The 13,383-nt window shown below is 34.7% G+C and overlaps 1 protein-coding gene across 4 annotated transcripts; it reads left to right on the forward strand.

The window, feature by feature from the left end:
* The first annotated feature begins 7,537 nt into the window (after nt 1-7,537).
* LOC117907868 (SUN domain-containing protein 4-like) lies at nt 7,538-13,128 on the forward strand. Of its 4 annotated transcripts, none has more exons than XM_034821537.1 (5): nt 7,538-7,639; nt 8,765-8,985; nt 9,952-11,216; nt 11,306-11,391; nt 12,796-13,128. In XM_034821537.1, exons 2-5 carry the CDS (start codon nt 8,826-8,828, stop codon nt 13,043-13,045), a joined length of 1,761 nt encoding a protein of 586 aa, XP_034677428.1. In that variant the 5' UTR covers nt 7,538-7,639; nt 8,765-8,825; the 3' UTR covers nt 13,046-13,128. The 4 variants fall into 4 exon arrangements, with proteins under 4 accessions (XP_034677428.1, XP_034677430.1, XP_034677429.1 ...); XM_034821539.1 differs by lacking the exon at nt 7,538-7,639 and adding an exon at nt 7,697-8,330; XM_034821538.1 differs by lacking the exon at nt 7,538-7,639 and adding an exon at nt 7,697-7,848.
* The last annotated feature ends 255 nt before the right edge of the window (nt 13,129-13,383 follow it).

The raw sequence follows: 13,383 nt of genomic DNA on the forward strand, positions 1-13,383 counted from the left end.
AGGTTCTTAAGTCCACAATCAGTGAAAAGTCAAGGGTGCTGATTCTTTGTTCACCATCAAATCCAACAGGGCCTGTATATCCCAAGAAACTCCTAGAGGAGATTGCTGATATTGTAGCAAAACATCCTAGACTTCTGGCATGAGAGGAGTAGCTCCTTCTAATGTTTTTCCTTCTTTAAGTGTTACACAGAATGCCTTTGAGATGGCAGCATTCATCTGGTCTCAGTGGGGATTTAAACAGCAGTCGTGCTTCATGAAGAACCATGTAACGATAATCATCCGATTGTCTTCTGGGGTTTTTGTTCAGTTCTGGCGTAGCTACTGCACTGTGCCTCTGAACATAATTATCACGTAGATGAGATCTCGATGCAAGAAAGCCTTAGTTGCTGAAAGTGTAAGAGAATCACTACACAGCTGGTGTAAGAGAGGCAAAAAGAGGTCTAGGTGTGACTCTATGAACTCCAGAGCTACACGGTCAGTCTGCTCAACTTGAATCAACCATTGATGAGAGAGATGAGATCATCACAGTTGGATCAAACACTCTAGGACCTGGTTTGCTGTCTCGTTGTTCACCCTTAGGCTCACCAAATGAGGAAATCATAATACCAACTAACAGCTAGAGGGTGATTTTGAGAAGTTCAGACACTCTTCTAGGTTCGGTACTCTTCAGCCTTGCAATCACTCACCTCACGTTAATGGTGTCAGTTACACCTCTTAAGCCTATTTTACCCCTCCCCTATACCCATTTTTCACTAACCTCCTTCATCCAATCCATTGATTCCACGCCTACATTCTCCCATGCTGTTCACATCCTTTCTTTCACACCTATCAAGCCCATTTCTATCACTACACTTCCACTCATCCAACTAATCAATACCCATGCTTCTCTCATCACCTTCCATCCCTCATGCCCCTTATATCTCCATATTCTGTCACTCATCCCATAAATTAATACCCATTCATTTGTTAAATCATTTTTCAGCCACCCCACTCATTGTTCATGCCTATCATACCCGTCTTCTACCTCACCACCATATCCCCACCTTTTGATACCCATTTCTTGGAATATACATAGCTCCGCTTCCCCCTCTTCCACATTGTGCTTCGAAGCTTATTACCCATTCTGATGATACTGAAGCTGTTGTTAAGGCACGGCTACGTGTATACAATGCAACGAGTTTGTCTGTGGATGGCTTCTACCGCAGTTGGGGAAAGTTTGCTAGAGTTTGATCTTCCTGAAGGAATCCCAGAATCCTGGTCAAAGTTGCTTCAAGCTTTGAATCTAGATTATCATGAGAACAAACAGTCTGCTGCAGCACTTCAAGTTAGACTTGTGAAACTGCAGGAAGAAAATTTGTCGGCTATGAATACAGATCCATGGTACTCAGCTTACCACTATTCACATCCTCCACTTGTTGAAAGATTGGCTGCAATGGTCTGTGCACAGTTCAGGATGAGATCGATAGGTATCTGAAGCTCGTGCCATTGATTTCGATGGTTCACGACCATCAGATTCAGAACTTGAAGGAAGGTTTGCAGGCCATTGATGCAGACCATGGAGAATACACTCTTGATAGTGAGGATATGATGGCCCAGAATGTTATTCTGAAACGAGATCGTACAAAGAAGGATGCAGACGTATTGGAGAAGTCACTGTCTCGTCGGTATCCTGATTTGAGATTCCATGGGGCTCTCCAAGAAGAGAAAGAGAAGCTGCAGATTGAGCTACACCGTTCACAAGTGGACAATGACCCTAAGCAGTGCCTTGTAATTGAACATCTTATTGAAGTCACTAAAAGTGTTGTTAATGTTCCAGGTGAAGAGCTTGTTGATACACATGCTTACATAGGATCTGGGCATTAAGCCAATGCTAAATCTTGCCATGGGGCCCATGGTGCACAACCTGAAGATCAAGACGAACCAGAGAAGCATCGGTCTCACTCTTTAGTGAGTACATAAAGAGAGGTATTGAACCTGATGGCATATGGGAGATGTACAAAAAGGTCTATGCCTCTATACGAGCTAATCCCACCCCAAAGAAATCTGAGAAGGAGCCTCCAAAGGTGCATAAGAAGCACCCAGTTACGGAAACTTATGACTGCTTACTGTGATCGACAGTCAGTGGAGTTAAACTCCATTGCATTCTTATTTGATGGTCGCCAACTCCGTGGAGAGCAGCCTCCTGATGAGCTTGAAATGAAGGATGGTGATGAAATAGATGCAGTGCTGCACCAAACTGGAGGGGTTGCATGGATGTTTTGAATTCACCACCTTCTGCAAACTCACTTGGACGATGGTTTGAAGAGTCTGCTAGAATAGCCATAATTCATACCCACTACCACTGGCGTCTATTATTTCCCTAGCCGTATCATTACACCTATGTCCTTTAAACCTTCATCTGTCAATACCTATTTCTTACCCATTTCTTACCCGTATACATAGGAATGACACCACTGTTCGCTCTTCATGCCCCTGATATCCATCACCAACCTTATTTGTTATCTTTCGTATCATTTCCATCACTACCCAACCTTCATCATCTCCCAAACCTGAAACCCTCAGTCGAAACACCTCAAACCATTTCCTTCAGCTTTGGTTAACTCCTTTCTCAGAGGAGACTGTTTTCAAAATCTCAAGTGGGAAGACCCAATTCTAGAAGCTTCAGGAGTCAGGCCTATCCCAGCATCCTTGCATTGCTCTTCGCAGACTTGTTCCGGGAAGTGTAAAAGATGAGCTTATAAAAACATCAAGGAGGTTGCAAGTATGTTCAGGACCCAAAAACTCAAGACTAGGCTCTCAAAGGTCTACGTCCATTCCTTTCTTGGATTCAGGGAAATAATTATACTGCACAAGAAGTTTGTGTGATCTTGAGTGAATTGAAGCACAAAATTGAGGAGAATAATCTGTCTGAACAAAGTTATGGGGTTCCTGAGGTGTCGTTGCCAACATTGCAGCTGATTCTGAAACTGAGGATATTGGTTTGTCGTTTGGAATCACCAATAAGCAGCAGTCTAAACCAATAGCCGACATCTTGTTGGTGAGAGATGGAGATTCTGCTAGGCTGTGACTCAATGGCTTCAATTCTAGAAGAAGCGTCAATTGGATCCTCTGGTGGAGGTTCAGTTTCCTCACGCTGCGCCGGAACAAACCCAGAATCTTTTATGAGCTTAGAGGAGGCTTATTAGCCAAGCCCAGTTTCCGTTTTGGAATTATCATTCAAAGGAGAGATTTCATCTGACTCTGAATGCCTTGAGAGTGTCAATGCTGGCAACCATGGTTTACAGATGCAGCTTCAGTTTCTCAAATCAGAGTTCCTAAAGGCATACTCTAAAGAGCCTGGAACGATCATCTTTGGGCTGCATATCACCTCCTGTCTTCTCATCTCTGTTTTTGAAAAACAATTGCTCCAAATCACATTTTGCAAATATCTTCTCAAATTTAGCTTTTCAAATAATTCCAACTCTCTCGTTTTTCATCTTTAGGGTTTTTTGGTTCCAAAATCTCATTTTCAATAAAATGTTGCTATCATCTTTCTTTTTGACAAGCAATCTTCACAACTCTTCTGTTTTGTTTAAAAATGTTTTTTTTTTTAAATAAGCATGAATTAAATTCCGTAATTCCGAATAATGGAATTTATGGAATTAATTCATGCAAAAATAAACGGGTTTTGGTGGGGGCCCTACATAAGTGATTTTATGATTGATTGATTGATTGATTGATTTGATTATCACACACGATTAATTCATTCTGCTCTATGACATGCTTGAGATTATTCTTTAATTGTGTGCTAACCCTCTTTCTTGATAGCGCATTGATTGTTTAACACCAAGGTATGCCCCGTTCTCACTTTGGTCGTTCTTTATTAAGTGTTTCGATTCTCATATGTGCATGATCGCTCTGAGTACTCATTGATTTCCTCATCATTGCCACATCAGCTACATTTTATTAATAGAGACCCGACTTTAGGGACTTAGAGGGGTGCTACGGTCTTTACCGTACCTTCCCGATAAGTAACCTGACCCCCGACCTGATTCGGTTTTTCGCAAATCGCCTTTTCCAAAATAAGGAGTCACACTTAAGGTTTTTTTTTCTGTTTACCCTTTAAAAAATAAAACAAAAATAAGAAGCGACTTCAAGTCATTTTCAAATAATCAATAAAAATCAATTTTTCGAATAAAAATCGAGCTCGTCATCGAGTGGGAAACGCATGAGCCGAAATGCGAAGTCCACACAAACATAACATCGGCATTTTTCATATTACTATCAAATATTATTTTTCTTAACATTTTGTTTTCTTTCCTTAGTACTATCGCAAAACCAAACATAACTTAGCATTTTATTCTTTCCTTATCATCTTTTTGGAATTGCATAATTTTTTTTTTTTCCCTTTTTTTCTTCTATTTTCTTTTTTCAAATTTTCTCAAAACAAGCTATATATATGCTAAGGCGAAAAATTATAAATAAGACCTTCATTTAACTTATCATGCTGATATAAATAATATTAGCCATTTATTTATGTAATAAATACTTTACTTAGAAATTAATTATTCGCTATTCATACTAAAATTTTTGTTCATTTATAACACTTTTAAAAGGAACAAAATCAATAATAAAAAGAAATAAAGAGCATTTTATCGACATTCATATTAATTAGTAATAATGATAATAATAAATAAAATAACAAGACAATGAATTGTTTTCTTGAAACCGGTCAAACTGCTTCTCTAAAACAGACATAGTAACAGTATAATATTAATTTTTTTCTAGTTATATATATACTTATTATTTTTTTAAGTAAATTATCTTACCTTATATATTCAATTTATTGCTTTTTTTGTATTATAGTCCATTTGAAGACTATTTTAATTATTATTTAAATTTTGGTATAAAAATATAGGAAATAAAATTTCAAAAATGAAATAATTTAGAGAAAAAATAAATAAATTTGGAGTAAGTTCAATCTATTCTAGCTCTAGCAGGATTTGACTAGTGGTAGCTCAAGTTAAATCCAAATTTTTAAAAATGATAAATTGTAAAATTCATCATTATACTTTGATTTATATCTCAATCTAACATCTATTTTTCTTTCTAAGCAATATCAATAATAAATTATGTCTAAATTTCCATCCCTCCTTTTAAAATTATTTTAAAATTTTTTGTGAGATACTGATTAAAAAACCTATGTGACAAATATGTTAACTAAAACCACATGAATATAAAATAAAGAAAAACGTGAAATTTTTAACGTGGTTTGTCGATTAATATGATCTTTACGTCTATGAAGTACATCAACACTCAACAATCCATTAATAAAAAGAAAAGAATGATTGGAATGGTGAAGTTCTTAAAAAAAAATCTCTCAATTACGATTGCGCTTTCTGAAAGAAAAAAAACTCAAAAAATTGTAATAGGATTAAATATATAATGAGCAAAATCGTCATTCACCACATAAAGAAAATTTAAGGTTATTGTCTGTTCAACCGAGCTCATTGAGCAACTCGATCTCTTCAAAAGTCCATCGAAGCTCAATCTCCACATCCCAAAGCGTAATAAAACTGATTCAAACTTCATAATATAAAACTTCATAATTCATCAATATATATAAAATTTTGGATTTATTTATTTATTTTATGAAAATTTTAAATAAAATCATTTTTTTATAACTATATAAAATTTAAAATTTAGGAATTAAATGAAGGCGGGGTATGGTAAACTTTGTTTTGTAATTCATAATAAAATAAATAAATAAATTTATGTGAAAATTCTATCCAAACCTTTGAGATCTAGTCGTGTCTAATGGTGTCGGCATCCCTTATCGAAACGCGTGACGAGAAATCTAGACAAGCCACATCACCCTACCAAATTTCCACAGCACTGGGACCCACACATGACAAGGAAAACTTAATACCACCGTCTATAAGTGGAACCAGGCAATTGCTAGCATTCTCCACCTCATCATACATGTGGGCACCACCACATTCAAGTCTCTCCATTTTTGTCATTTTCTGCCTCCCACCACGTCATCCGTTCCACGTGAACGACACTTCGTCGACTTTTTTTTTTCTCTTCGTCGACTTCGTCATCCGTTCTGTCAATTGGGTCTCCCCGTCAAGTACTTTAAAACCCAAAAATTAAAAAATTGTAAATATTTCAAATCTATTCAAATCTTTTTAAGTTATTTTTAAAAAAATTAATTTATTATTAACTTCATAACAAATAATAACAAAAATAAAAAGAGTTAATTATATTTTATCCTCCTATTTTTCTCATTTTATTTAAAAAAAATTCTTAATTTATTCCTCATCTTAATTTAAGTCACATCTCCTCTAGAATTAATTTGAAATTTCTTCAAAATACCTATTTTTCTATGAGAATGAATATGAATAAAAATAATAAATAAATAATAGAAAAATATTCAATAAGATTTTGAATTATTTTAAATTAAATACATTTAATCAAAACCTCAACACTATAAATAAAATTAATTCTTTATTTTTCAAATTTATTAAATTTTACATTCCATGTTTTTTCCAACGGCATTTATTTTATACATTTAAAAATATGAGGTGAAGTCAAGCTATTCAACAAATTTGAAAAAACTAATTATTACATTTTTAAAAAATAAAAAATTCTAAATTACTTTTTAAATTATAATAAATAATCATTCAAATACTAATTATAAGCTTCTAAAACCATCCAACTCATACTTTTCTTCCTCCATACTTTAGTTATCACTTTTTATTACTTTCTCCATCACTCTATCTATTAATAATCTCATTTTATTATTAAAATTTTCAACTTTTGAATATACTAAACTAATAATATTACTTTACACATGTATCCAACTATACCTATTATTTAATCACTTCAACTTTTACAATTTCTTACGTCTTCAAGTATTTTTTCCTTATAAAAAATAAATACTTGATATTTTTTAAAATTTAAAAAAAATAAAAAATCACTTTTTTTATTTTATAATATATCACCAACAAACAAGTAATAATAATAAAAAAATTGATTAATTAAAAAAATTTAGAATCTGTTTTCAACTTATTCTCTATAAATAATTTTTAAAAATAAGGTAAAATTGAAAATAATTTTTAAAGAATAAATAAAAATTATTTTCAAACATTTTTTTAAAAATATGAACCTTATAGTCATGTTTTTCAAAATTTATTTTTAAGTTAAAAAAATAGTTTTTAAAAACAAGTTTTACACTAATCATATAATTTAAATAATTTAAAAATATTAAATTTAAATATTATGTAAAAAAAAAAAAAATCCCTTTACCTTTATTTTCCTTAGGGTGGTAAGAAAGGAAAGAGCCCAAGTCAACTCCACCAAGACAATAGTGGAAAGATTTCAAAAAAATTTAGAGAGAGAAATTGTTTCATCTTATCTTTTTATTAACTTATTAACAAAAAAATGAGCCGTTGGTGGAGTGACAACTAATTGAATTATAATAATAAAAACTATATGAAACTAAATACATATTCAAAAGCCTAAAGCCCTCAAAGCGGCAAGCAAACGCGGAACATTTCTCGAAACTACGTCGTTTCAGTCCTCCTTTGCTGCTCATCTCGAAAATTCCTTGAGTCATTTTTGGTGATCCCAATGCTTTCTGTGTACAGTCGTTCAGGTGGTGATGGATTCTTTTTAAAAAAAAAATTTGGAGTAATTTTTTATTAATTTATGGTTTTTTAAGGAAAGGGCATTGGTTTTTTTTTTTTTCATTTTTATTAGATCTGTTGTTAGATTGTTGACGCTTGTGTCGGATTCTCTGCGATTGAGATCTGTTTCTTTTCCTCTACAGAATTCAGTTCATATGAGAATTTTGGGTTTTCGGAGGTGGGTAATCTTTGAATTGTTGATTTATGTTGTGTTTGGGTGCTGGGAAAATTGAGGGAAGAAAGGAAAGGAAAAGGAAAGAAAAAGAAAAGAATTATTTTTTAAATTTCTTTTTGTTTGGTGGTGTTGGGGTTGTCGATTCAATTCGGGAGATTCGTTGGGGGAAGGATATGGGTGTGTTGTGTTCCAAGTCGAGAAAGAATATGATGGGTTTGGAGACTGAATTGATTTTCTTTTTGTTTTTCTTGCATTTCGCAGAAGCCAATCACACCTAAAATGAATGTCTGTAATGGAAGTAAAGTGGTCAATTTGAGTCATTTTACCATCAATCTTGGTGAAACAGTGTTTCTTGTGAACAAAGGGTGAATTTGCTTGCATTGAAAAATACCCATTTGAAATCCCCTGAATTGGGTGTGGATCTGAGCTTCATTCATAAGCTACATACTTGTATTTTCTCGGGAAATGTTTTCTTTATTGCTTGTGTAAGCAGATTCAAAAGTCTTTAGCTTCAATGACATACCAAATGCATTTTATATTATGTGGAGAACATGCCCATTTCTGTATATTAGAATGTTATATATTTAGAATGTCTTTTTGGTAATATTCAAATATACCCTTTACATATATGCATTTGAATTTTAGCAGTATTTTCCTTCATTCAAAGAGTAGATACTTGTGTGTGTGTGTGTGTGTGTGTGTGTGTGTGTGTGTGTGTGTGTGTGTGTGTGTGTGTGAAGGATATCCATTACATGTATGCTTGAATGCCCATTTCAATGTACTGAATTTGACCTGGATTAGAGCTTAATTTGCAAACAAGGAACTTCTAGTTTTTGGGTTATTTTTATGGAGTATATTATATATCATACATGTTGGAATTACGAAATAAAGGCTGAGTCCTTTGTCTTGTTTGGTGTAGGTGGAGGTGTTTCTCATTCTTTTACCTGCTCTGGTTCAGCAGTAGTATGAATTGATGTACGATGCAGAGATCACGTAGAGCTCTTCTGCAACGAAGAGCTTTAGAGAAAGCTATCATCGGCCGGAGTCGGTTGTATAAGGTTTCATTGTCTTTGGTCTTTGTGTTGTGGGGCCTTGTCTTTCTTTTGAGCGTATGGATCAGTCATGGTGATGGATACCAAGGTGAGTCTCCATTTGAATTTCCTTTGTGTTAATATTGAATTCTGGAAAATTGTTTGAATATATATACCAATTGAACCCAAGCTTCTCTTTTCTTATAATGTTGTATTGGATGATTTATATAGATTTATACGTTTTGAGTTTCTATGCTGCTTCTAAGTTGTAACAGTATTTAGGCAATCAAATCCAATGCCTCTGCTTAGCATTTTCACATATAAGATTATTGTTACATCTCTCACATTGATCATCACTATGTTGTAGACAAGTTTGATCAGTTCATCAAATTCATAAAACCAGTCAATACTGTGTTTGGATCAGTTTGATAGTGAATAGAAGTACTGCTTGAGTGATTGCTTCTCAATTATGAGGACTAGTTGTTGTGATTCACCAATTAGGCTTAACTATTCTGTAGGCATGATTATGAGAAGAGCTTAACTGTTTCTGAGAAATAGGATTCAAATTTCAAACAGACCTAAATATTGCTCCCAGATGCCACACATAGTAGAAGATTGGATCTAAAGTAGTTTTTTCTGTCAGCTGACATGCTTGAACTAACACAAGGACTCTGTGTTTCGAGAACTTTACATCTTCTGTCTTATTTTTCCATGAAGCTACTGAGCCTGGCTCAAGTGGCAAGACATTGGAGGGGGGATGTGGAGCTTCCATGTACCAAAAACAAAAAGGAAAGAGCAAGTATCTGTCCCCCCCCCCCCCCCCCAAAAAAAAAGAACACACTCCATGATACATAAAATTGGTCTTGCTTTGGAATTCACCATGTGTACATATCTTCTCTTACTAGCTACTCTATATCTTTTCTTTGGATTTAAGTGAATCTTTGGGCGTTTCTAGAATGCACCATTTTTAAATTTTAGTTTTATTTTAGGAAGACAATATCTTAATTTTTAAGAATTTAATATCTGTATGCATTCTTTTCTTACTAGCCACTCTCTGCTCTTTGCATGGTTTTAGATGGATCTGGCATGCCTCTCATTGGCATATCAACTTGGGATGAAGCAAAGCAGGGCCTTAATCTAGGCTCTTGTTCTGTTCATGAACATTCTTTGATAGAAGCCAATTCTGACAATTCTTATGAAGGTTCCAGAAATGATGCTGAAACTAAGGATTTCACCAATGAATTACATAGCAAAGGAAATGTAAAATCTACCTTGCCTGTTGAGGAGGGATCTGAGGTGGAGAAATCCAGTTCAGATGTAAAATCCGAAAAGGATACCCCAAAGAATGACAGGTTATCCCGTGCTGTGCCACCGGGCCTTGATGAATTCAAGAGCAAGGCAATTAGTTATAAAAGTAAATCTGTAACTGGTCAGGCTGGAAACGTCATACATAGAGTAGAGCCTGGGGGTGCAGATTACAATTATGCTTCAGCTTCAAAGGGAGCGAAGGTCTTGGCTTCTAACAAGGAAGCAAAGGGTGCTTCAAATATTTTAGGCAAAGACAAGGACAAGTACCTTAGAAATCCCTGTTCTGCTGAAGAGAAATTTGTCGTTATTGAACTTTCAGAAGAAACCTTGGTGGATACTATTGAAATTGCAAATTTTGAGCATTACTCTTCTAATCCAAAAGATTTTGAGTTGCTGGGCAGTTCGGTTTTTCCAACAGATGAGTGGGTCAAGCTTGGGAATTTTACTGCTGCAAATGTGAAGCATGCTCAGAGGTTTGCTCTTCACGAGCCAAAATGGGTGAGATATCTAAAGTTAAATCTACTGAGCCATCATGGTACAGAATTCTATTGCACACTGAGTGTTGTGGAAGTATATGGAGTGGATGCTGTTGAGCGAATGCTGGAGGATTTGATCTCTGTTCAAGATAATCCATTTGTACCTGAGGAAATTACTGCTGAGAAAAAGTCAATTCCCTCCCAGCCGGAGCCCACTGAGGGTAATAATCTGTATCAGAAACCTGTTAGTGAAACAGAATCTGACCCTCTACTTGACAAACCTGAAGCTATTAAAAGTAACATGCCAGATCCAGTTGAAGAAATTCGTCATCAACAGGTTGGAAGGATGCCTGGGGACACTGTTCTTAAGATACTGATGCAAAAAGTTCAATCACTTGATTTAAGTTTGTCTGTTTTGGAGCGATACCTGGAGGATTTGAACTCCAGATATGGTAACATTTTCAAAGAATTTGACAAAGAAATTGAGGAGAAAGATGTTCTTCTGGAGAATATAAGATCAGACATAAGGAACTTCCTTGATAGCAAGGAGATTATTGTATGTAACTCACTACCTTTTCATTTTTAATTGCTTTATTTCTTTATGATGGTTGATTTTAACTCCTACAATGTCTCATGCTCTTGCAGACCAAAGATGTCAGTGATCTTATTTCATGGAAATCCCTTGTTTCCCAACAGTTGGATAATCTACTCAAGGACAATGCTCTTCTCAGGTCGGTTTCCTTCCCTCACCATATACATCTCATCATTTACTCTATTATATTTTATAATATGAGTTTGCCTGATGACCTTACAGCTTTTTATTTTTATTTTTATTTTTTACTTTTTTGGGGGGGTTAATTTCTTGGATAAGAAAATTTATAAGCCTCTTATCTGAATAACTTTCTTTATATTTTACTTTATAATTATAAGTGATTTTTGCTACCATGTGGGTGTTTTGGCCTCGGAAATTTTCATTACATAGAAGTGCATAATTTTCAAAATTAGGCAAAATGATCTTTTTTTTGCTAGTCTTTCTTCTGTTGGGGTTGTCTCCTATGGAGCTTTAAATTCTAATTTTTCTATAAAATTTCTTACCTAGGGTTGATGCCCAAGAGAGACTTTTTAGTGCCAAGTTTCTAATCATGCTCCAAAGAAATGGTGTAACTTAACCAATGAACTTCAACAGCGTAAAACGCTCCTTTAAATGAAGTTATATTAAGCCTCATATCCTAATGCCTAAGCACATGGGATAAAGGTTGACTCACCTCTAGATGTGCAGTGCTTGGATATTTTTTTAGGGATAAAACCAGCTTGAATGATCCTCTGATATATGTCAATATGCTCAAAGATATCATATTTTGGTTTGGGGGAAATGCCACCCTAAAAATAAATAAATGACAAAGTCTAAAACCGTGTAGTTGATCTATTCTTATTTCAAAATATGCAAGTATCCTATCAAGTTAATCAAGAATGGATACCCTAGTTTCTGCTAAAGAATGGCTGTAAAACTCGAAAACCCCCACTACTTAACAAGGCTCTTACACCTAGTCCCGTTGAATTTGAAATTTAAAAGATGTTGAGAGGCATGAAGTGAAACATTCCAATTAAAAGAGGTTTGAACTTAAATTTGTCTTTAGTTTTTGCATAGAAAATAAGAGAAGTCCATGCTTTTGAGGATATAATGCTGTGTTCAATAAAACGCTTGTCTCAAAATCATTAGAGAGACGAAGAGGAGAAATTCTTTAGGTGTTGAACTGCTTCCCTTACTATTTCTTCTGTAAATATACGTTGGTACTATTATTGCTTAATCAATAATTTGTAAGGCTATGTTTGATTCCTAGAAAATTTGAAGGAAAGAAAAAGGTAAGAAAAAAATTATAAAATTCGTATCTTATTTGATTGTGAATGGAAATTTGAAGAAAAGAAAACTATATTTATGAAAAATGTGCTTTCTCTAGACCTCCCTCACCTTCTTCCAAGGCAAATCATTTTAACATTTTCCCTTCTCTCTTCCTTAACACTTTCCCTGAACCAAACATAGCCTAACGACTTCCTGATTTTCTCAAATTGTCGCTTATTGTTAGGTGTCGGGTTTGTGGGTGTTTTTGGTGCTAATTGTTGGAATTAACTTGCAGAGCGGAGGTCCAAAAGGTTCAGGAGGACCAGACACACATGGAGAATAAGGGTATTGCAGTGTTTCTTATATGCCTAATTTTCGGATTCTGGGCTTTTGCGAGGCTATTGGTAGATATGATGTTGAGTGTTTACATGGCGGTGAGTGTTAATAATAGATCAGATAAATCCAGGAATTTTTGTGGGACGAGCTCTTCCTGGGTATTCCTGCTATTGAGCTGTAGCAGTATTATTGTGATCCTGTCATTATAATTATGGTAATATATTTATATATCTATATATCAATTTTCCTCAGCCTTATTTATAAAATTATATGTGACTATGATTTGGGATCATGGATTCATCATACATTAAGAAACTATCAGATCATGGGTTGAATCAAAAGATCGTATGGGTACCTTGAATAATGATCATATTTTTCTGATAACTATGCCATAGTGTGGGCTTTGGGGGGTGGGTTTGGAGTCTCTCTTTGTGCGTGATTTTGGATGAAAGGTTTTAATGTTTCATCGCTTTTATTTACATGTATTTTCTTTGGAAATGCTTTTAAGGTGGATGGATTAATGTTTAGATATGAACTAAGAGCCCGT

The sequence above is a fragment of the Vitis riparia genome, chromosome 18 (genome assembly GCF_004353265.1).
Source record: "Vitis riparia cultivar Riparia Gloire de Montpellier isolate 1030 chromosome 18, EGFV_Vit.rip_1.0, whole genome shotgun sequence".
Classification (NCBI taxonomy): Eukaryota; Viridiplantae; Streptophyta; class Magnoliopsida; order Vitales; family Vitaceae; genus Vitis; species Vitis riparia.

Bases quoted from the DNA above. Each gene is read 5' to 3' on its own strand.
- LOC117907868 (XM_034821537.1), top strand. From the start codon at position 8,826: ATGCAGAGATCACGTAGAGCTCTTCTGCAACGAAGAGCTTTAGAGAAA. The intron at 8,986-9,951 runs GTGAGTCTCCAT...GCATGGTTTTAG, and splicing joins TCATGGTGATGGATACCAAG to ATGGATCTGGCATGCCTCTC. The intron at 11,392-12,795 runs GTCGGTTTCCTT...ATTAACTTGCAG, and splicing joins AAGGACAATGCTCTTCTCAG to AGCGGAGGTCCAAAAGGTTC.